Genomic DNA, 24,685 nt, shown 5'->3' on the forward strand with positions numbered 1-24,685 from the left:
ATTGCTCAAAAAGTACGACTGAGAGAATAGCATAACAAAAAACAGGGCCTCCAGGCTGAGCCTCTTAACAAGCACTATTGTCATCAAAGGTATTTTATTTTTAGAGCAAATTTCGGGGCTAACAGAAGTCCGTTCTTCTCCCAACAATATCTCCTTGGCCCTTCCCCACCGGGGCATGCTCGGGGGACCCTCCCTCGGCCCCCAAACCCCTACATCCCTCCCTCCTGCTGGGAAACCGGGCAGGCGGTGAATGGAACAAGCCCACTCCTCACCCTGGGCTTCAAGGCTCTCCATCCCCTCGCCCCCTCCTACCTCACCTCCCTTCTCTCCTTCTACAGCCCAGCCCGCACCCTCCGCTCCTCCGCCGCTAATCTCCTCACCGTACCTCGTTCTCGCCTGTCCCGCCATCGACCCCCGGCCCACGTCATCCCCCGGGCCTGGAATGCCCTCCCTCTGCCCATCTGCCAAGCTAGCTCTCTTCCTCCCTTCAAGGCCCTACTGAGAGCTCACCTCCTCCAGGAGGCCTTCCCAGACTGAGCCACTTCCTTCCTCTCCCCTTCGTCCCCCACTCCATCCCCCCATCTTACCTCCTTCCCTTCCCCACAGCACCTGTATATATGTATATATGTTTGTACATATTTATTACTCTATTTATTTATTTATTTTACTTGTACCTATCTATTCTATTTATTTTATTTTGTTAGTATGTTTGGTTTTGTTCTCTGTCTCCCCCTTTTAGACTGTGAGCCCACGGTTGAGTAGGGACTGTCTCTATATGTTGCCAATTTGTACTTCCCAAGCGCCTAGTACAGTGCTCTGCACATAGTAAGCGCTCAATAAATACGATTGAGGATGATGATGAAGCCCACAGTGGAGGCGATTCCCGGGCCTAGGCCCGACAGCAGTCGGCCGTTCTGCGGATGCCCAATCTCATCTCCCCGCCCCCCCACTCCCGATCTCCGAAGGGAGGGCCTCACCGGCGCTGCAAGCGCGTCGACGTGGTGACGTCATCCCTCCTGCCCCGCTGCATGTGAGTGACGGGCCGTGGTGGGGGTGGCGTCCGGGAAGGTCAGCGGTTCCGTGGCAGCGGGTCCCCCTGCGGCCTCTCAGTCGTGTCTCTTTATTTCTCCTGTCCCCGTCAATTTACCCTGCGACGCATGGCTGCTTCCGGGAAGCTGTCTACCTACCGCCTTCCTCCCTTGCCGACGCTCGGGGAGATTATTAAACTCTACAGACTTCGAGCCCGAAAGCAGCTGTCGCAGAACTTTCTGCTGGACTTGAGACTGACAGGTGGATGAAGGAGGGGCCGGGCAGGGGACGGATCCCTAATAATAACCATGATGATAATCCTTTTCCTTGTGGACAGCAGTGTGTCGATCTTTTGTACTCTCCCAAGCGCTTAGAACAGTGCTTTGCAAATAGTAAGCGCTTAATAAATGCCAGTATTATTTGCACACAGTAAGCGCTCGAGAAATACGGTGGATTGAATGAGTAGTATGCGTTAAGCGCTTACTGTTTATTTGTACATATTTATTCTATTTATTTTATTTTGTTAATATATTTTGTTTTGTTCTCTGTCTCCCCCTTCTAGACTGTGAGCCCACTGTTGGGTAGGGACCGTCTCTATATGTTGCCAACTTGTACTTCCCAAGCGCTTAGTACAGTGCTGTGCACACAGTAAGCGCTCAATAAATACGATTGAATGAATGAATGAATGCTAAACGCTGGGGGGGTGCAAGCAGATCGGGATGGACACAGTCCTTTGTCCCACGTGGGGCTCACATTCTCAATCCCCATTTTTCAGAGGAGTGAAGGGACTTGTCCAAGGTCACACAGCGGACAAGTGGCGGAGTCGGGATTAGAACCCCTGACTCGTTCTCCCTCCACCACTCCGTACTGCTTCTCTACTATGCCATGCTGCTCCTCTCCCAAGCACTTAGTACGGAGCTTTGCACACAGTAAGCACTTAGTAAATACGATTGAATGAATGAATGGTATTTGTTAGGCGCCTGCGTTCTCGCCTGTCCCGCCGTCGACCCCTGGCCCTCATGCTACCCCTGGCCCTCCCTCCTCGCATCCGCCAAACTAGCTCTCTTCCTCCCTTCAAAGACCTACTAAGAGCTCACTTCCTCCAGGAGGCCTTCCCAGACTGAGCGCCCCCCTTTTCCTCTGCTCGTTCTGCCCTACCCCCTTCCCCTCTCCACAGCACCTGTGTATATTTGTACGTATTTTTTACTCTATTTTATTAATGATGTATATATAGCTATAATTCTATTTATTCTGATGGTATTGACACCTGTCTACTTGTTTTCTTTTGTTGTCTATCTCCCCTGTCTAGACTGAGCCCGTTGTTGGGTAGGGACTGTATCTGTTGCCGAATTGTACTTTCCAAGTCCTTAGTACAGTGCCCTGCGCACAGTAAGCACTCAGTAAATACGATTGAATGAGTGAATTGAATGAATGATGGGCACTGTGCTAAGCGTTGAGGTGGGTACAGGCAAATCGGGTTGGGCACAGATGAAGCACAGAGAAGTCAAGTGACTTGCCCGAGGTCATGCAGCAGACAAGTGGTGGAGGTGGGATTAGATCCCTAGCATGAGGGGGCCCGCAGCAGTCTTGGGGCAGGGCCAGGGTCTGGTGTGGTATATATTAAGCGCTTACTATATGCTAGATGTTGTACTAAGCGCTGGGGTGGGTACCAGCAAATCTGGTTGGACACAGTCACTGTCCAACATGGGGCTCACAGTTTCAATCCCCATTTTACAGATGAGGTAGCAGTCACAGTGAAGTGACTTGCCCAAGGTCACACATCAGACAAGTAGTGGAGCAGGGTTTAGAACCCATGACCCTGTGAACCCTTGGCCCGTGCTCAATCCACTGCGCCATACTGCTGCTTTTGCCCTGGTTCTCATAGACCCCTGCCTGCACCAGAACAGGAGACCACTGTTCGGCTCCATAATTTTCAGTTTAATAATTTACATAATTTACAGTTGAGGAAACAGGCACAGAGAAGTTAATTTTCTATGGTATTAGCACTTCGTGAAAACTGCAGCCTGGAAAAAGTCATGAAATGTGCTGGTGTAACAATCGCCACAAAAATACAAATTGTCAATTCTATGGCGTTTCTAGGGACAGATGTATGGATCCGAAAGCTGGACAGTGAAAAAACAGGGTAGAAAGAGCATCTATTCTTTTGAAATGTGGTATTGGAGAAGGCTTTTGCGAATAACTTGGGCTGCCCGATAACAAGTGACTTGCCTTAGAGTAGCATATTTTGGAGACATAATCAGGAGGATATATTCAGGAGGGCATTCTGGAGAAGACACTAATGCTAGGGAAAATCCAGGGTAAATGCGAAAGAAGCAGACCAGTAGCTAGATGGATAGAGACCATAGCAACGGTAACAGAAGAACCATTAGCAAGGTTACGGATTATGGCAGAAGACAGGACGTTCTGGAGAAAAAATATTCATAGAGTCGCTGTGAATCAGAAATGACTTGATAGCACTGGATAATATGTGTAATCTATGTCCTGCATGGGGCTCACAATCGTAATCACCATTTTTCAGATAACAGGCACAGAAGTTAATTAACTTGCCTGAAGTCACACAATAGACAAGTGGTGGGGCTGGTATTAGAATCTAGGTCCGCTGACTCCCGGCCCATGGTCTTTCCACTAGGCCATGCTATTCACTCAATCGTATTTATTGAGCACTTACTGTGTGCAGAGCACTGTACTAAGCGCTTGGGAAGTACAAGTTGGCAACATATAGACCGTCCCTACCCAACAGTGGGCTCACAGTCTAGAAGGGGGAGACAGACAACAAAACAAAACATGTTAACAAAATAAAATAGAATAGTAAATATGTACAAGTAAAATAGAGTAATAAATATGTACAAACATATACAAGTGCTGTGGGGAGGGGAAGGAGGTAAGGCAGGGGGGGATGGGGAGGGGGGAGAGGAAGGAGGGGGCTCAGTCTGGGAAGGCCTCCGGGAGGAGGTGAGCTCTCAATAGGGCTTTGAAGGGAGGAAGAGAGCTAGCTTGGCGGATGTGCGGAGGGAGGGCATTCCAGGCCAGGGGGAGGACATGAGACTTCCTGACTCCCAGTTCTGTGTCATCTGCTTTTCATTTTTCATCTTTGCTTTACTTGTAACCTATTTCAACTGCTAGCCTCTCTATTTGTTGAAAGGTTGTTGGTGTTGATGTGATTATTGTATACCAACCATTGTACAAATCACTGGAGTAGATACAAGATAATCAGGTTATAAACAGTCCCTGACCTACAGGGGCTTCATGGTTTAGTGGGAGGAAGAACAGGTATTTAACGCTCATTTTATTGATTAGGAAACTGAGACATAGAGAAGCTAAATGATTTGTCCTAGGGTATCTAGCAGGTAGAGAATAATAATAATAATGACATTTATTAAGCGCTTACTATGTGCAAAGCACTGTTCTAAGCGCTGGGGAGGTTACAAGGTGATCAGGTTGTCCCTCATGGGGCTCACAGTCTTAATCCCCGTTTTACAGATGAGGTAACTGAGGCACAGAGAAATTAAGTGACTTGCCCATAGTCACACAGCTGACAAGAGGCGGAGCTGGGATTTGAACCCATGACCTCTGACTCCAAAGCCCATGCTCTTTCCACTGAGCCACGCTGCTTCTAAGTGAAAAGAAGTGTTTTCTAGCGGGTAGAGCACGGGCCTGGGAGTCAGAAGGATGTGGGTTCTAATCCCATCTCTGCAATTTATCCATTGAATGACCTTGGGCAAGTCCCACAGTTCCCTCACCCATAAACTGGGGTTTTGAGACTGTGAGCCCCATGTAACCTCCCCAGTGCTTAGAACAGTGCTTTGCATGTAGTAAGCGCTTAATAAATGCCATCATCATCATCATCATATGAAACAGGGACTGTGTCTAACCCAGTTACCTCGTATAAGTGCCAGTATCGGTATTAGTACCAATTGCCAGCGATTAGTACAGTGCCTGGCATGTACTAAACACTTAAACACCCAAACACCACAATTAATATTATTAGCTTAACTGGAGGGCAATGCATCTCTTTCCCAGCACTCTATATTCAGTAGTAAGCACCATGGCATTGGAGTACTTACCACTGCAAGGATTTGTACTAGGTGCTGGAGTAGATACAGGAATAATCAGATCAGACACAGTTCCTGTTCTTCATGGGACTCACAGTCTAAGGAGATGGAATAAGTGGAACGAGCACGGGTTTGGGGGTCAGAGGTCGTGGGTTCTAATCCTGGCTCCGCCACTTGTTAGCTGTGTGACTTTGGGCAAGTCACCTAACTTCTCTGTGCCTCAGTTAACCTCATCTGTAAAATGGGGATTAAGAATGTGAGCCCCACATGGGACAACCTTATTACCTTATATCTCCCCCTGTGCTTAGAACAGTGCTTGGCACCTAGTAAGCTCTTAACAAATACCATCATTATTATTAGTATTATCTCCATTTTTAAAGATGAGAAAACAGGCATAGAGAAGTTAAATGACTTGCCCAAGGTAACAGAGCAGGCAAGTAGTGGAGCCAGGACAAGAGCCCAGGTCTCCTGACCCCTGTGTTCTTTCCACTAGGCTACACAGCTTCTCATCTACACATCTTAATAAACCTGAATACTACTGTAGAAGGAATAATGGCTGGTGCCCTAAGGATCGCAGGGTAAATGGGTCTATCTGGCCTATAACTGCTGTCCTCATAATCAATCAGTGTTTTTTATTGAGCACATACTGAGTTCAGAGCTAATTGGGGGGTGAGCCTCCCCCATCCAGCTTGTAGCAGCAGCTTCAGAGAAACTTTTGGGTGGTGGAGGAATTGGAAGCCAAAGCTGCCAACCCCCTTTTCTTTCACTAAATCCCAGAAACTTTGAACATTTCAAGCAGAGAAAGAGGAGAAATACCCATTCAGAGTTTCCAGATGCCCCAAGCTTGCCGATGAGCATCTAGTGGCAGGGTCGATGCACTCAATCAATCATTCCATCAATAAATGGTATTTATTGAGCACTTACTATGTACTAAGAGCTTGGGATAGTGCAATGCAACAGAATTAGTAGATGTTCCCTGACTACAATGAGCTGTGATATTCATTCATTCATTCAGTCCTATCTATTGAGCGCTTACTATGTCTAGAGCACAGTATTAAGCACTTGGGAGAGCACAATACAACAATAAACAGACACATTCCCTGCCCACAACAAGCTTATAGTCTACTATTTATTGAGCCCTTACTGTGAGCAAAGCACTGTACTAAGCTCATGGGAAAGTACAGTCAGCGCTATTCAGGAATTGATTTTCTAATTTCTAAATTATTGTCCTTTGGCTCATCTTTTTGAAGAATTCTTCACAGCTAGTCCAGTGTGTGTTTGTAGGTGAAGGAAATGCAGCAGTGATTATGTTTTAATAATTTATAATCCCACTTAATATTTTTTAAAACTGGTAATACGAAGGAAACTTGAACACTTGGTTCATATGAAGAGTGTTGAAAGGATAGCTGATGCAAAAATTCAATGACCCAGGGAAGAATTAATGGGTGTTTCACAGAATCTCTTGTGAGAAAGCAGTAAGATAGTCTTAAGGTTTTCATCAGGAACAAGCAATTCACACTGTACTTTCTAATCACTAGATAAAATCGTACGGCAGGCTGGTAACCTGAAAAATGCCTATGTTTATGAAGTGGGACCTGGTCCGGGAGGAATTACAAGGTCCATTCTCAATTCTGAAGTTGCTGAACTCTTGGTGGTTGAAAAGGACACTCGCTTTATTCCTGGATTGCAGGTAGATAAAAAGTTCATTGTAATGTTTGGTTATATGAAGTATGCAAAACTGCATTTTTTACTTTACATACTGTTGCTGACTATGTGACATTGTAGTGATATAATTATATGAGAGCCCACTTGAAGGAATGCATGTTTTCTTTAATGGTATTTTGTGAGGTTTTTTTATGGTTTTTGTTAAGCACTTACTAAGTGTCAAGTGCTGTTCTAAGCACTGGGGTAGGTACTAGTTTATCAGGTTGGGCACCGATTCTGTCCCACATGGGACTCACAGTCTAAGAAGGAGGGAGTAGGATTGAATCCTCATTTTACAGCAGAGGAAACTTGAGGTGCATAGAAGTTAAGTGACTTGCCCAAGGTCACACAGCAGGCAACTGGCAGAGCTGGGATTAGAACCCAGGCCCTTGCTGTTGCTAGTCGGCCATGCTGCTTCTAGCATTGTTCTAAATGATTGGGTAGTGCAGAATGAAGTGGTACTTTCCCTTTCCCACCAGGAACTTGCATTCTAGAGGGAAAGATAATAAAACAAAAAAAAATCCACTTAATAGTAAAATTAAAATCATTCATTCATATTTTACCTTGAATTTGACAATTGCTCAGATATGGAGTTAAGGCCCAGTTCACTGCCCACAAGGAGTTGCAGTCTGGGTAATTTTTCCTCATGCTGAAGCAGCTTGATCCATTTATTGTTGCAGTCACTTTTCTCTGAACTGTCTCTGAGGGTGTGTGCATTCTTCGTTCCTTCCTAAAATGCAGAGCCCAGAGCCGCACAGAGTATCCCAGTTGGGTGGAGCCATCATTTCATAGATTGGCAAAACTAGTCTGGTTTCGTTTTTCATTCCTTTCCTGACAAAAACCAGCAATTTGGGCTGCATTTGGCTACTGCATATTGTTCCAGTGTTTGAGCAGAACAGTCAGTTCTGTCTGGGATTTCTTTCTCGAGTCACGTTTGACAGCTCAGAGTCCTGTATTGTCCAGTTGGATTTTAGACTCACCCCTTCTAGCCTCACCCTCAACCAAAGTACGATCCCATTCACATTAATGTTGTGCTGAAAGAGGTCCTTTCAGCCAAAAGAGGTTTCTCTGCAGTTTTTCCCAATCTGCATGGCATTCATCATCCCAATGAACTACATATTATTTGCAGACCTGGAGATTTCGCCACACATTCCATCTTCCAGGTGGTTCATGAAAATGTGAAGCAAAACCAGGTCTGTCCCTGATTCCCAAAAGTTCATATTTACATTTTCCCATCCTGAACTTGGTCATATACGTCTCTCCTTTGTTATTTTCTCTCTGTGGTCACTCAGTATTTTTTTCAAAGCTTTTTGGAAACCTAAATACAATAAGTCCTCTGGATTCCCTTTATCTTCAGATATAGTGATCATTTCAGAGAACTCCATGGAAGCATGGTTTCCTCCTAAAGTAGCCATATTTTCTAACAGAAAACAACTTGTGTTTTTAATTTGTGCTCACAAATCCAAATCTCAGGTATTGATTGTATTAATTTTCATAATATAGAAGTGAGACTCAGTGGCCTAAAAGTGCCCAGTAGTTCTCACCTCTGAAGCATTTCTTGAAGTTGGAAGTTATATTGGCAGTCAGCAAAGCCTGTGGAAAGAGCACAGGCCTGGGAGTCAGAGGACCTGGGTTCTAATCCTGCTCTGCCGCATACTTGCTGTGTGATTTTGGGCAAATCACTTAACCTCTCTGTGCCTGAAATGTGACTCAGTGCAAGTCTCTGCACTCCTCAGAACCCTCCAGTGGCTGCCCATTTCCCTCTTTGTCAAACAAAACTCTTCTCTCATGGCTTTGTGGCTCTTCCTCAGCTTTCTCCACCCTACATATTAACTCTCTTCCAACTACTACTCCCCAGGTCACATTCCAGGTCGCCTTCCAACTGCTCTTGATTTCCCTGCCGTCTGACCACGGTCACTCCTGGAACTCCCCACAAGTCCACAGAACCTCAACATTCCCCCACCCCTAATCTTCAGAATCTTACTAAAACCCTATCCATTTTTTTGTGTATTTAAGTGCTTACTATGTGTCAAACACTGTTCTAAGTGCCGAGTTAGATACAAGCTCATCAGGTTGGACACAGTCCACACGGGGCTCACAACATTAATCCCCATTTTACAGATGAGGTATCTGAGACCTAGAGGAGTCATGTGACTTACAAGTTTGGAGTGGAATTAGAACCCCATAGCCTCACTCCCTGGCCTGTGCGCTATCCACTCGGCCACACCACTTCTCCAGAAGCCTTCCCCAACTCTTTGCCATCCCCACAAGTCGTTTTATGCTAATATCCTAACATCCAGCCCAGCCCTTAAGTGCTTGTAACCATCCTTGACATTTATGTGTTGGGCGGAGAACTTATCTACCGACTCTGTTCTATTATTGTTCTTGCCCAAAGCACTTAATTCAGTGCTCTGCACACAGTAAGGATTCAGTAAATACCATTGATTGAGTGATTGATCATTTGTATAAGAATATTCAATTGTACAAGTTTTTTTATTCACTTTTTCTGTTATTTCATCCCGACATATTCACTCTATTACCTCTCTGATCCTTGTACTTCCAGTAATGGTGGCATTTCTGAAGTTCTTATATGCCAAAACATTGAGCTAAGCGAGATAATCACAATGGACATAGACTGTGAAGCAGAGGTGAGACAGAGACCATCAGCTAGGGAGAGCAAGATTCTTATCCCAATTTTACAGATGGGGGAATTGAGTCACAGAAAGGTTAAGTGACTTGCTGAAGGTTACACAGCAGGCTAGTGATAGAGCAGAGGCTAGAACCCATATAGCTTTAACCAGCAGTCCCATGGTCTTTCCACTAGACCCCACTGCCTCCCTGCTTGTATTCTTTGTAAAAAAAATAAATGTTGTAACTTCTGACTCTCCCTCAATTAATCATACTTATTGAGCACTTTCCATGTGCAGGGCACTGTACTAAGTGCTTAGGATAATACAATACAGCTGAGTTCATATACCCTTTCATTGTCCACAACAAGCGTATAGTTGTAACTCCTTGCAGACAGGGAATGTGTTTTGTCTCTCTTGTATTGTATACTGGTCCTGGGCAGCCCTGTGGATAATGTGTTTCTATCTCAGAATTAAAGTTCTCTTCTGAAGAATCTTTGGCTAGAGCACCTTCGGACTTAATCAGAGGGAGGCATGTAACCCCTGAGTCAAAGGCAAGGTAGTAATTGGATAGACTTGGGTGAGGGAGAGGAAGATGAACCAACTTGAGCCTCTTGGTAGCTGAAAAAATGTTTTCTTTTTTCCTTTTTTTCTTTCTGGAATCTCTGATTCCTTCCTTTAGCATGTCGAATATGACCCCAACAGGATCACTTGTTCCAGTTGAGAGATGAGAAATCTTAAGACATGGAGAGAGAAATATGAGCCTCTGCAAATCAGTCTGTTGCTCTCTTGGTTCTTTCATTGATTGTCACGGTTGGGGGCCACAAGTGCAAAGTTCAAGCAGTGAGGGACTAAATGGACTGTTTAATTTCTCTGAAAATAGATGCTGTCTGAAGCGGCTCCTGGAAAACTGAGAATTGTTCATGGAGACGTATTGACATTTAATGTGGAAAAGGCATTTCCGAGATCTCTCCGGAGAGAATGGGAGGCTGGTAAGTGTCCACTCCAGATGTGGCTGGGATTTTCTGAGTGCTTACTAGGGTTAGTGATTTGTTTGAATGGAAAAAAAGAGAACTGAAGGGCCCAATCTCTCCCAGTTTCCCACCTCCACAAAGTCTTTATCTGAAACTTATTCAGCAGGCTGAGTTATGTCCATTGTTTATTGGTAGAAGCAGCACAGCCAAATAGAAAGGGCATGTGCCTGGAAGTCAGAAGGACCTGAGTTCTAATCCCGGCTCCACCCTTTGTCTGCTGAGTGACCTTGAGCAAGTCACTTCACTTCTATGAGTTTGAGTTACTTTGTAAAATAGACATTAAGACTGTGAATCCCATGTGGGACAGTGACTGTCCAACCTGATTAGCTTGTATCTGCCTCAGTGCCTAGTACAGTGTCTGGCACATAGCAAGCACTTAACGAATCCCATTAAAAAAAGAGATTGGACAGCTCTTTCAGAGCTAGAACACAGTTTCACTTGTCAGAACGGCTGTAAGCATATTGAGTTGAGTTGATTTTTCAGAAGAGGTCAGAGCTAGCAAGCCCTTTTGTTTTATAGTTTAGTTGAGAAAACAAATTCATTGTCTGTGCATCCTTTCTGAGACATGTTGCCAAATTCTGTTGGCTGTGGACAGTATTTCAAATGTGCTGGCACTTTATCATGGAAGCCTTTTTTTTTAAAAATGATATTTGTTAAGCGCTTACTATATACCAGGCATGGTACGAAGCACTGGTGTAAATACAAGCTAGCCAGGTTTGACATGGTCCAGGTTCCACATGGGGCTCACAGTCCCCATTTTACAGATGAGGGAACTGAGGCACAGAGAAGTTAAGTGACTTGCCCAAGGTCATACAGTAGACAAGTGGCAGAGTCAAAATTCAAACCCAGGTCTTCTGACTGCCAGCCCCATGCTTTATCCAGTGCACCATGCTGCTTCTCAATACGTTCTCAAGCAGTGTCGGGGTGGGACTGGCCTTGTTAACAGTAAGCTCATTATGGGCAGAGAATGAGTCTGCTAATTCCGTTATATTGTACTTTCCCAAGTGCTTAGTACAGGGCTCTGCAGAGAGTAAGTGCTCAATAAATAGCATTGTTTGGTTGATTATTCTCAGAGTGGTGTTTCTTTGTTCAATTCACCTTAGTGGAGCTTCAGAGAGCATACTTTTAAAGAAATTTTGGGATTATATCTTTTGGTACTTAAAGCTCAGTTTTTTAATTCAGCGTTCTAGCCAGATGAACCCCCACCTTCTTACTGTTTCCCCACTCTGCTATACTTTGCTCTGGCACCTGACCTAATCGATCAATGATATTTATTGAGCACTAACTGTATGCAAAGCCACTGCACAAAACTCTTCCAAGAGTTTTCCTGTCCTCCTCCTCCTCCCCTCCCCATAGCCCCCATCCCTCCCTCTGCCCTACCTTCTTCCCCTCCCCACAGCACTTGAATATATTTGTATGTATTTATTACTCTATTTTATTTGTACATATTTATTATTCTATTTTATTAATGGTGTATATATAGCTATAATTTTATTTATTCTGATAGTATTGCTGCCTGTCTGCTTGTTTTGTTTGTTGTCTATCTCCACCTTCAAGGCTGTGAGCCCATTGTTGGGTAGGGACTGTCTCTATATGTTGCTGATTTGTACTTCCCAAGTGCTTAGTACAGTGCTCTGTACACTGTAAGTGCTCAATAAATACGATTGAATGAATTGAATGAATGAATATTTGTGGTGGGACTGTAATATGGTAGATAAAAGCTATTTTTAAGGGGAGTACACTCAAAATCACATATTTTCATGTATTTTGGAGGTGACAATAATCCACAGCTTGATTTTAGCTCTAACATTTGTTTAGAACATTCTGGTTAATCTATTTTAAAATTTGTTGATTTTTTTTTCCCCATATTTTAACAGATCCACCAAACATACATATTATTGGCAATCTGCCTTTCAGCGTGTCAACTCCACTGATCATCAAGTTGCTTGAGAATATTTCTCATAAAGATGGCCCTTTTATTTATGGCAGAACACAGATGACTTTGACTTTTCAAAAGGAAGTGGCAGAGGTAAGCTTCCGTATGTTTTTGGTTATTGCACAGTGCAATGCGGAAATAAGTAGAGCACTATTTGGAGGTAGTTAAAACACTGATTTTTATGGAGTGAAACATATTTCCCTACTCAGGTTTTTTGTAAAAGTCTAGAACGTGGCAAAACAGCAGCGATATTAAGCACAGGAGGAGGAACTAGAGTGAGGTTCCTTAGTAAGCTGCAGGAATATAGGTTGGATTTTTCTGGATGGAAGACCACCCCCATCTTCTACCCTTTCCTCCAGAAATCCAAGTCACATGCCAGGAGCTCTTAAGGGGAAAGAGCCGGGACCGACTCAACAGCTCCTCATTGCCGTTTAGACCTGCCTCCTCGGGGCTATTGGCATCCTTCCTGCTTCTCTGTTGTTCTTGGCTCAGGCCCCATTCCCACTGGCTATCCCACCCTGCCTGAATCCCAAGGAATTGCATACTGTAAATGATTAATATCAAACACAAGCAAGTGCATGCACACTTCAGAATTTAAAGCATCAGGTTCTCAAGGTAGTTCATATGAAGTTATCCTTTTCACTGTATCTTTGTCTCTTAGCTCTCACTCTCCAAGGAAGAATTCCGTAGCTAGAAATCAAAGCTTCAACCTTCTCCCTTAATATTGTAAACTCAGCTACTGCGTTTACAGCCAAGATTGCTACTTTAAAAGCTTGTGCAAGCTTGCCACTTGTACGTTTTCCTTAAAGATCATTTTCCTCAAAAATCTCCAGTGGCTGCCAGTCAACCTACGCATCAAGCAAAAACTCCTCACTCTTGGCTTCAAGGCTCTCTATCACCTCGCCCCCTCCTACCTCACCTCCCTTCTCTCCTTCTACAGCCCAGCCTGCACCCGCCGCTCCTCTGCTGCTAACCTCCTCACTGTACCTCGTTCTCGCCTGTCCTGCCATCGACCCCCGGCCCACGTCCTCTCCCTAGCCTGGAATGCCCTCTCTCTGCATATCTGCCAAGCTAGCTCTCTTCCTCCCTTCAAAGCCCTACTGAGAGCTCACCTCCTCCAGGAGGCTTTCCCAGACTGAGCCCCCTTTTTCCTCTCCTCCTCCCCATCCCCCCCACCCCACCTCCTTCCCCTCCCCACAGCACCTGTATATATGTTTGTACAGATTTATTACTCTATTTTACTTATACATATTTACTATTCTATTTATTTTGTTAGTGTGGTGCATCTAGCTTTATTTCTATTTGTTCTGATGACTTGGCACCTGTCCACATGTTTTGTTTTATTGTCTGTCTCCTCCTTCTAGACTGTGAGCCTGTTGTTGGGTAGGGACCATCTCTATATGTTGCCAACTTGTACTTCCCAAGCTCTTAGTACAGTGCTCTGCACACAGTAAGCACTCAATAAATAGGAATGAATGAATGAATAAAGCATTCTTGCTTTACACATTTGGAGGATCTGATCAAGCAAAGCAGTTGTTGCTATTATGGATTTATTCTTGCACTTAATTAAAAATGGGCTCAGCCTATAAAGATATGAGGTTCTGTATATCTCTTTTTCTTGCCCTTCTCCTTCATTACTATGTAAATTAAAGCAACCAGTGGGAAAATCTAGTCTTTTCTTTGCTTCCTAATATATTCTCTTGTACTTTTGACAGATGACCATTTATATTGAGCTTGGAATCATGTCATATGACTAATAAATGTTGATGTTCATTAAAGAGTATGTGCCTTCATTTTTATTTTTTGTGGAGTGGTTTGGGAGTTCTTTTTCCCTTAAAATGAGAAATAAGAAGAAAGAAATTGGTAGAGTTTAAGATTTAAAAAAAATGTTTTCAGACTAGACTGTTTACCAATGTGACCATCTTGTCTTTTGGTAGAGACTGACAGCAAGTACCGGAAGTCGGCAGCGAAGTAGACTTTCCATCATGGCCCAGTATCTCTGCAATGTTCAGAATTGTTTTACGATTCCAGGACGAGCCTTTCTTCCCAAACCAGAGGTGTGTTTTTACATTTTGGCACGGGGCCAAGAATGTTGCATGAAATCTACAGAATTTCATTCCTAATCGTTCAGTTAAGTCCTATGGATTTTGCTTGTTGTGTGAGCCAGTGCTTTGGTTTGTTTTCCTTTAAATGAAAAGTTTAAAAATTGTGACTCTGAAATGGACTGTCACAGTATGCCAGTGGCTTTCAGTTCTTCTTTTCTTCCCATATCTCCATTCTTTTTGTCTTCATTTCAGGAGAGATTCCAACTTTTTTTTTTTTTTTGCTTGTTGTTTTATGGTTAAGCACTTACTATATGTCAGGCACTGTTCTAAGTGCTGGGGTAGATTGGACACAGTTCCTGTCCCACATGGGGCTTACAGTCTTCACTTCTCTGTGCTTCAGTTACCTCATTTGTAAAATGGGGATGAAGTGGCTTGCCCAAGATCACACAGCAGGCAAGTGGCAGAGCTGGGAATAGAACCTCAGTCCTTCTGGCTCCCAGGCCCATGCTCCACTAGGTCATGCCGCTTGATGTAAAAACTTACGAAATCTGAGGCAATTCAGTTAGTGGAAACTCTTCAGAAGTTGAGAGGTTTTTTCTTTAATTAGCTTATTGAGAGCAGGGATTTTCTCTACTTTGTTGTATTCTCCCAAATGCCTATGCATCGTACAGTGCTCTGCACACGGTAAATGCTTAATAAATACCATTCATTGACATTTATAAAGAAAAATCCCAGTTGTTTTGGGGAATCTATTGCGTAGCCAAAGGTTTGCCTAGCTTAGTGGGGAATCATTGTCTTTTGGAGCTTATCACATAGCAGAAAGTTGGTCTGGGCCAGTGGGGTGTCCCAGAGACGAGGAGGCGGAGGCTAAGAGGCCAGGGCCATATGCAGGGGCAGACAGGTGGTACTGTGGGCCAGGAAGGCAGAGTGGGTTAGGAACGGGTAGCTGAGTCGAACCCAGCCAGGGATGAGGGGCACAGAAAGCACGTGTAATTTTCATACATGGGCTAGAATTGTAACTTCAAATACTTAAAATCACATTTAAGGCCAGCAGCTTATGCCTTAGATGATGTAAAAAAAGGGTGTCCAACTCTATAAGGCAAAGAGTGTTCTTTTAAATCAAAATTTTATATCATGCAAATAGCATTTCAGTCATTTGGGTTTACTAAAACATAAAATATACTTTATGATGGGCATTTTTAAATATATAATTTTATTGCCACATGAAAAGCCCCCCCAGCCCCTTCTCAAAAGTCCATTTTTGAGGATTTGTCTGCTTTTCCACACTCTTGATGCCTTATTTCCTTTCTTTATGGAAATTTTCTCTTATGTGGTATTAAAACTACAACACATATAGTAGTGAGACATAACACCAATAAGGAACAGAACAATTACATATCTTAGACTTTAACAGGGAATATAAGACTTTCTTTCTTTGAAGCCAACACTGCTTTCAACAAAAATCCCTTTTGCCTTATATACTTGTTTTAGCCAATTTTTGTTTTTTTTTATTATCCCTTAGGATAGGATTTGAAATAATTTCTTTATGGAAACAGCTCAGCAGAAATGAAAACAATAGTCACTGTGTTAAATTGAGTCAAGTTGGAAAAATTTGGCAAAGAATTAAAAAAAATTAAGCTGCTGCCATTCACGTTTTTTGTTTGTAGCAGTAAATTTGATGTGAAATAAAAGTGTTAGGACACCTAAAAGACTGAAGGAACTGCAGTGAACATTACTGAAAAACCTGAGGATATTTTCTTTATCCATAGATTGTATTCAGTGAGTTAAAGGTTCTAAATATTTTCTTTGTCATGATGACATTTGCCAACTCCATTTGCTTAGGTCTGTCCAGAGTTTCTTGGTAAAATTGGCAGCAGTGGATAATGTTATATAGACATCTCTTTGAAATAAAAAATAACCCCAGCAGGTCGAGGGTTTAGAGGGTAGAAGAAGAAGTGGGGGATGGCATTTTTGGCAATATCTCAATGGCAGTGGCAGTTCTTCAGCTCCTGATATGCAGTTTGCACAATGTGCCTTAAAAAAAGAAATAAATTTGTTACTATGGTATTTGAGGACTAGAAAGGAAAAGCAGATGTTATATTTGATTAAAAGCAGAAGAAGAGGTTTCAAAATGGTTGGAAGTTTAGTTGAATGCTCTAATAAAAACAGGAGTATTAAACAGCAGTTGATACATTGCTGGTGAAAAGAAATCCATATAAACAAGATTATATTGATGCTTCAACTGGCAGCGCAAAAAGGAAGGTTATCCATCAATTAATTTGTAACACTTGATGCGTTTGGCTGTATTTTGGTTTTTGGTTGAGACAGATAGAGTGTAAACAGTTGGCCATACACGAACAAATCTTAGGGCAGACTTAATCCTAGACAATAGGGTTGCTGATATTTTAAAATCTTAGGTCAGTAGACCCAAGGGTGGTTTTTGATTTGTTTTTTTCAAAGTAAATAAAAACACCCTTGGTACCCCAAATACTACAGGAAGAATACACAATTGCATTTACACATAGTCCTTCAGGTTATATCCTGCACCGTTCTCTGACTGCAGAGTGGGAAACTGCTGCTTCTTGGGTGGGCAGTTCCACTCCTCTTCCTGCTTTGTAAAACAAGAAGCGCAGAAAATCACACCCGCGGAAAACAGAAGCCCCGCGGAAACAAATCCAACATACACGGCTCCCCCGGGTTCGTGCTTACTGCTGCCAGGGACCCTCGGGTCTAGAAAATTGGAAACAATCTCCTTTGTGTACCACGAGGTTGGGATCAAGCCAAAGATGCTGGCGAGGATGAAGCAGGCTCCACCAGCGAAAGCAGTGTAGCTTTTGGTCACCCCGCCCCTGCCCCCCAACCGTGTACACTTCATCCCCACCATTGAGACGCAAATCCCGAAAGCCGCGAGGATGCAGGCCAGCACCATGGCAGTCCGCGCAGCCTGGATGTGAGCGGGGAGGGCGAGGATTGAGTATTTCAGCGTGCAGCTGAACATCCCCGTGCTGTACCATGTGCAGTCCATCCAGAGCCCCTGCAGCTGCGTGATGGCTGTTATGATATTCGAGCCCACTTCCAGGCTGACCTTCCAGCTGGGTGACAGGGTAGCCGCAATCACCCCTAAAAACCCTAGCAAGGCCAGGGCAAAAGCCAAGAGCTGTAGGCCCGTAGAGGCCATGCCGTCAGTCGCCTGTCACCTCCTCTCCTGGGGCTCCTCTCTGGTGAATGCGGTCAGCCGCGATAGCCCGTGAGCCAAGCCAGGAGGCTGTCTCTGTGAAAAGAGGGGAGGAAGGATGGGGGAAATTAGAGGCGATCTGGCCAAGGGAATAAAAGCTAACGGAGCTGACAGAAAGACTTTCTTTACAATGGAAGCCATCTTAAAGCGCATCCAAATGTGACCCTGTGGCAAAGGAATGGGCGGGCAGCCTGCATAAAAGGATGGGATGGATGATCAGGGGCCCTCAAGTGCACTTTTTTTTTTTGTGAGTAACCGGAATGGTTGGTTGTCAAGGTGTATTAAGAACACGGAAATTCAGCCCCCTCCTTGTTCAAGGCAGAAACGTAAGAGGGTTTGACTGGCTCAGGTTTAAAAGGTTGTGTATGCAGTCTTTGTTAGGTGGTTTGAATCATTTGGTGACAGGAGTGAAGTGATCATAGTGGACAGTAATTGATTTGAGAAGGCATGTGCTCCTTAAAAAAAAGTTTCTGCCACCTGATTTATTAGAAAAGCATTTACAATTAAAAAGTATTCACCTGTTTAGCCCAGATAAATCTTTCTGACAATCAGGATAATTTAATCAGCATTTCTAATTTAACTCTACCCTGGGAAATCTCTTCTAAAATATTTCCTTATTCACCTCACAAACATCCTATTGACACCACCTAGAGGTTGGAAACACTTGTGTCAATAAGATATTTCGAGTTTAATCATTTGCACATTAACATTTGAGGCTGTGCAGGGCTAATTAGTTGTCATTTTTTTTTTTACAGTCCCAAACAAAATCAAGCACATTTTTCTGGAATCCTGGAATTTGGGATTTGCCCTTTTTGAAAATCACCAGAAAAGTATCAGGCATCTCCTTAAAAAACTGATCTAAAGTAGAAACTACTTGTTTGGTTTGGGAAGTGTCGAGCTCTGTTTCTTTTTATGAGTTAATGATAAACTGAGTACATTGGCAAAATGTACAAATGGGAATATACTAGGTTTAATATTTTTCATCAATGGTATTGAGCGATTGCTGTGTGCAGAGCATTGTACTAAGTGCTTGGGAGAGTATAATACTAGGTTTAATATTTTTCATCAATGGTATTTAGTGAGCGATTGCTGTGTGCAGAGCACTGTACTAAGTGCTTGGGAGAGTATAATACAACAGAGTTGGTAGACATGTTCCCTGCCCACGAGCTTACAGTCTAGAAATGTTTTAGAAAGCTCTTTTGTGCATGAATCCTGTGATGAAACAATCCTGTCCTATAGAGAGCTTCTTTTTATATGTACTGAATTGCTTTAAAACAAAGCCAACCACCTAAAACCTGTCTCTCCATGCCTCCACTGTTTCTCATGACTTTCTTGTCTCTTATCTTGGCAAATCACCTTTTGGGCACACAAGTCTTCAAGTGACTTCCTTCATTCTCTTTCCACCTCCCCCATTTTCAAAAAAACAAAAAACAAAGTGGCTTTCAGCCTTCAGGGTACAAGGAAGTTGGAGGTTCAGATTGAGAAGTCTTCAGGAGGTGAGGTTCACACCCAGAAACAGCAAAACAGGGAGCCCCTCAGAATCAGAGAGCTGGAAACAGAAACAGACAGACTGATGGAGAAACAGAAGGACAAAGGAGAGAGAGAGAGAGATGGAGAGGAGAAAGGCTTATATACGTATATCAAAACAACCTCTGAAAAACTCATCTTGGTTTTGGATCAGTATTTCCAGTTGAATGTTGAAAAAAAATTAACTTTCGGGGAAAAAAATGGCCATTCCAGTAGGAAATTTCTGGTGATAGTCCATTCCTGGAGGCTGGCCTCACTTCACCTTAGTTGCTGGTGATTACATCCTGAGGAAACTTACTTGTTCCAAGCCTCCAATCCACCAGGTAGTTTAGGGACCCCCAGGCCTCTTCTTGGAGACACCAGCACTGACTGGAGGAGTGTGGGGGGAAACCTGCTCCAGCCTGAAGCCACCTAGAGAGGTCCTTTCATATTCAGAAGTTTCTCCCTCAATCCACAGGCATCAAGGCTAGGCCCAGGAGAGTCTCTGCAGTTTTGCCCCCTGGTGAGGCCAACATTACTCTCCACCTTTGTTAATCCCCTAAAATCAGGAAGATGGAAGGCGGGGTGAACGCAGGGAGAAAGCAGGAATGGAATGCCTAGAAGCTTAATGTCACAGTGGATAGAGCACAGGCCTGGGAGTCAGAAGGTAATGGGTTCTAATGTCGGCTCCTCCACTTGTCTGCTTTGTGACCTTGGGCAAGTCACTTAGGTTCTCTAGGCCTCTGTTATCTCATCTGTAAATTGGGTATTGAGACTGTGAGCCCCACGTGGGACAGGGACTGTGTCCAACCTGACTTGCTTGTATCCATTCCAGCACTTAGTATAGTGCCTGGCACAAAGTACAAATACAGCAATTAAAGCAATTATTATTATTATTACTGGGTGAGACCCACGGTCCATCTAACCCCAATCCTCTGTAGCAATGGCAATGAAAAAGAGAGGGTAAGTGGGATCACTTTGGTAAATAAATTAACCTGAGGCAGGCAGTCTGCAGTACTTTATGGTATAGGTTAGTCCTCCACAAGTTTTCACCCCAATGTGCTAGTTTTTTTATTTTAAAGGCATATGTTAATAATAATAATAATGTTGGTATTTGTTAAGCGCTTACTGTGTGCAAAGCACTGTTCTAAGTGCTGGGGAGGTTACAAGGTAAGCACTCACTATGTACTAAGTGTTGGGGTTGGTACAAGATAATCAGGTTGGACATACAGTCCATGTCCCACATGGGGCTCCCAGCCTTAATCCCCATTTTACAGATGAGGTAACTGAGGTACAGAGAAGCGGAGTGACTTCCCTAGGTCACACAACAGATAAGTGGTGGAGCCGGAATTAGACCCCAGGTCCTATTGACTCTCAAACTCAGGCTAAGCTGATTCTCAATTTGTGTACCAGTAGGTATCCCAAGACTTAAAATTTTAGACCAGAATTCCACCAGTCTCATTGAATTTAATGAAAGCAAATAGCCCAATTTCCTGTCTTTGTTCCACTCAGTGACATCTTTGCATATATTCATATAGTTGTGTGTGATATGTATGTATAAATCCAGTACATACCTTCTTTTTAATGCCTGCATTTGGCAAATGCAGTGTTGGGTAGCATTTAGAAATTGGCACACTGTATTTCTGAAGAAAAGGTTTTAGAAAAACCAATTACATTAATTCAACTCTGTGTCTAATTAGTGTGCATTAATAGCATGCTCCCTTTCATCTCTCCTTTGGTTGATTTTATTTCTTTCTCTCTCCCCTCTTTCCTACCTAGTTTCTTTTTTCTACTCTGTATAAATAAATAATTGGGAGAAGGGTCTAACAGCTGCCTCATTTGTGGGTGAAGCAAAGCAAAGAAAGGAGAGGAGAATTTAGAGGAAATGAGTTAGAGAAGGGGAGTGAGGAGAGAGGTAACCTAGTTCCCTCAGTTGATATGAGAGAAGCAGAACTTCAACCACTATGAAAAGTCTTTATATAAACATTCATTGTTCTCTACCAGGATAGTACATGTTGCTTTCATTTTTTATGTACTCCAGCACTTAGAACAGTGCTTTGCACATAGTAAGTGCTTAACAAATATCATTATTATTGTTATTATCTTTTAGCATTGGTTATGATATAGGTTTTAAAGGTGTGGCTTAATTTGATTTGTTTCAAATTCATTTTTCAGCTACATCAGAAATAAGCTCGAATTTTGAATTTTTCTCCAATGGTAGATGCATATAATCAGACACACAAAATGGGTAGGTTTTTTAATTGATTTAGAAATATGAGTTTTCTCTTTTAAAAAAAAGCTAATAATTAGTCATTATGATATTTATTAAAAGATGGTTTCAACCCAGGTCAGCATGAGAAATTAGTTTTTGCAGCCAGCTCTGTCTTCATGTTTTTTTTGCTGTCCATTCATGGACTAGAAAAAGACACAGCTCCCCATTTTTTCTTTTTCTTAACAAATTTGGTTGGAAGGAAGATGTTTGTAAATAGCTACAGAAGAAACTATTGTGATTCAGAGAGATTATTGATAATATCTAATGAATTCAGATGTCTAAGTGGCTTTTTTATGGTATTTGTTAAGTACTTTCTGTGTGCCAAGCACTATTCTGTGCATTGGAGTAGATGTGAGATAATCATATTGGACATAGTCCCTGACTCTTATGAGACTCACTGTCTAAGAAGGAGGGAGTAGGTCTTAATTCCCATTTTACAGATAGAACTAAGGCCTGAAGAAGTTAAGTGACTTGCCCGAGGTCATGCAGCAGTAAGTGGCGTAGCAGCAATTGGAACCCAAGTCCTCTGACTCCCAGGCCTGTGCTCTTTCCATTAGGCCACAGTCCTTCCCTGGTTCCCTGGTTATGACTTCCTTAAAATCTTATCGACCAGCATTACCCTGAAATTCAGAGTTGATATTATGGAAAGGTGATTGCTGGATGCCAGCGTACAGTAAACGCCTCTTGTACAAAAGGTAGGAACCGACCCTGATACGGAACAATTGAAAGTAGCGTTGTGAAAGCAAATGTGAGAATTTAAACTAAGCCTCACTGGGATGTTTAATGGGATCTTTTCCTGGAGTCTTACCGATTCATTCATCATGAATAATATTGCAGGAAGTCCCATAGATCAGGCGATGATAGAGCTTAGGACCTTTTGCCACTTATTTCTATAAGTGTTTTAAAAAAGGCATGAACGTACTGTCTCAAAGGCTACAAAATTAGAGGTATTGAGCTTGAGCCCTATTTCTGATTAATTTATATCTATTCCAGAGCTTAGAGCAGGGTTTGATACATTGTAAGCTTGTAACAAATACCATAAGTAATAAATACCATGACTAACATATAATAATCCTAACACTTGATTGATTTGGGTAGATACTGTTTTTTTTTAAAAAAAAAACCCAAAGAATGCTTTTAAAAATAAGATTTAAAAGATTAAAATGAAGGCTGTTTTTGTCTCTTCCAGTATTGGAATTTTTTGTGTTTTTTTCCTCAGCATTCCAAACTAGCCAATTCTCTACACATCTCCCTCTCATCTGTTTTAGTCACTTAGATTTTAAAAAGAACTATCTTTTGATGTAGAAAGCTGTTTTTGGCTTTGATTTACAGAACTAACTAGTAGTGCAGCACCCTTATCTGATGAGCAGGCCTTCACACAACTTTTAAAGTGCAATTCTGTGGTTCCTATTAGCCTATCTCAGTGACTGATTTCATGAATTTCAACATATTCAGACTTGCAGGAACCATATTCAGACTTGCAGGAACCGTGAATCAGAAGTCCCGAGTTGCTCATCGTAATTAACAGGTACATATTATGTTAAATTACAGGCATGGGAAGAGTATTATATACAATGTGAACATTACAACTATAATAATCCTCTATCTGGCCACATTTTTGTCAGTATAGCATTTACTGGAGAATATTGGGTCTGTGTTTTTCTCAGCAATGGTATAGTGGATAAGAGAAAGAGGGTGAGAGCAAGAGGAGGGACTGGGGAAAGGGGAGAAGGGACAGAGAGAGGAATTTCCTTTTTTCTGAAGTTCATCACTGTTTCTCACGGTAAACTATTTTGCCATTTTAGTTGGATTTTTATGAGCATTCCCACTCATCTGGTCTCTCTTTGTCTCTTCCACCCAGAGTCCAGTACTGTTTGTTTCTCTTTCACTTGCTTTTCCATCTACCATCTACCCTCCTTCCTCTCTCCCTCCCCATCCCCCTGCCTTACCTCCTTCCCCTCCCCACAGCACCTGTATATATGTATATATGTTTGTCTGTATTTATTACTCTATTTTATTTGTACATATTTATTCTGTTTTATTTTGTTAATTTGTTTTGTTCTCTGTCTCCCCCTTCTAGACTGTGAGCCCACTATTGGGTAGGGACCGTCTCTATATGTTGCCAACTTGTACTTCCCAAGCGCTTAGTACAGTGCTCTGCACACAGTAAGTGCTCAATAAATACGATTGAATGAATGAATAAATGAATGAATCCACCAGGAATAAGGGGCTGCTTTGGTTTAATGGCATGATGAGAAACACTGTGCTGATATGCAAAAGGAGAAGTATTACACGTAAAATCATACTGAATTCACATAGCGTCGAGGCCTTACATCGAATTGCTGACAAAATGATAGTAGTGGGCACAAGAGTAATCCCATATATTGTTGATTTATAGCTATGACATTATAGTCTACTATAGATTTTGGTCCCTATTTTCTGAAGCAGTCTATATTCACGCACCTTTTAATAGTGAATCACAGATCGCCAATTCAAAACATGCAGGTTTCAACAGTCAATCAATGGTATTGGGCGCTTACTGGACCAAGCGTTGGGAAGAGTTTGATACCAACAGTGCTGGTAGACACGTTCCCTGACCACAAGGCTTCTGAGCATCATTCATTAGTCTGTGGGTTAGCTTGCCAAGATTCATCCTTCCCTACCTTCTGAACGGGAGCCTTCAGTAACTGCAGTCGGCCCGGTGGGTCTGTTGTTCCCCGTTTCAGGAATCAGGAACGAATGGAGCTAAACAAGGCTCATTTTGCAGGTCCAGTCAATCAGTCATTGAGCTCCGTCAGCGTAGCCTGCCGTATAGCAAATAAAGAACCGCCCGCAGAGTTGAGCGATCAAGATCGCTGATGGTGCTGGAAGGTAAATACCAGGTTCTCCACATCATATTCTGAAGAGAAATTAGAGAGAGGAAGAGCAAGAGGTGGGTGGGGGCGTGAAGGCTGGTGGTGCTTTAGGATTTGTTGGGACCTGAAGAGACTAGAACACCTCCACTCCGTCCCATTTAAAGCTGGAGTGTTTCGAGGCTCCTCCCGTGGAGTGTTGGCAAAATTTGATTTCACTTTAGGACTGTGCTGTGGCAGTTCACCTCATAAATATTCTCCATATTTCAAAGAGAAGTGGTTCTTTTAATGTCCCAGGTTTCCTGTTTAATTCAAGGAAGAATGTTGGTAGGCAGATAGGTTTCTCAAGATTGCAATAATTGGCTTGCTCTG

At 42.8% G+C, this 24,685-nt stretch overlaps 2 protein-coding genes across 3 annotated transcripts in view; one reads left to right on the plus strand and one right to left on the minus strand.

Moving 5' to 3' along the window:
- Nucleotides 1-1,061: 1,061 nt before the first annotated feature.
- TFB1M (transcription factor B1, mitochondrial) overlaps nt 1,062-24,685 on the plus strand; it is a 32,088-nt gene continuing 8,464 nt past the window's right edge. Inside the window, exons 1-5 of the mRNA XM_038740675.1 lie at nt 1,062-1,290; nt 6,641-6,792; nt 10,317-10,425; nt 12,345-12,496; nt 14,341-14,460. Of these exons, the coding sequence (XP_038596603.1) occupies nt 1,158-1,290; nt 6,641-6,792; nt 10,317-10,425; nt 12,345-12,496; nt 14,341-14,460 (666 nt within the window). The 5' untranslated portion in view covers nt 1,062-1,157. The remainder of the gene's footprint in view (nt 1,291-6,640; nt 6,793-10,316; nt 10,426-12,344; nt 12,497-14,340; nt 14,461-24,685) is intronic.
- CLDN20 (claudin 20) lies at nt 15,689-24,356 on the minus strand. 2 transcript variants are annotated; one of them, XM_038740686.1, is made up of 2 exons: nt 24,125-24,356; nt 15,689-17,719 (listed from the first exon to the last, which is right to left on the minus strand). In XM_038740686.1, the coding sequence occupies exon 2, from the start codon at nt 17,624-17,626 to the stop codon at nt 16,964-16,966; it is 663 nt and encodes a 220-aa protein (XP_038596614.1). In that variant the 5' UTR covers nt 17,627-17,719; nt 24,125-24,356; the 3' UTR covers nt 15,689-16,963. The 2 variants fall into 2 exon arrangements, with proteins under 2 accessions (XP_038596614.1, XP_038596621.1); XM_038740693.1 differs by lacking the exon at nt 24,125-24,356 and adding an exon at nt 19,040-19,080.

This window comes from Tachyglossus aculeatus, chromosome 2 (genome assembly GCF_015852505.1).
Source record: "Tachyglossus aculeatus isolate mTacAcu1 chromosome 2, mTacAcu1.pri, whole genome shotgun sequence".
NCBI classification, from domain to species: domain Eukaryota; kingdom Metazoa; phylum Chordata; class Mammalia; order Monotremata; family Tachyglossidae; genus Tachyglossus; species Tachyglossus aculeatus.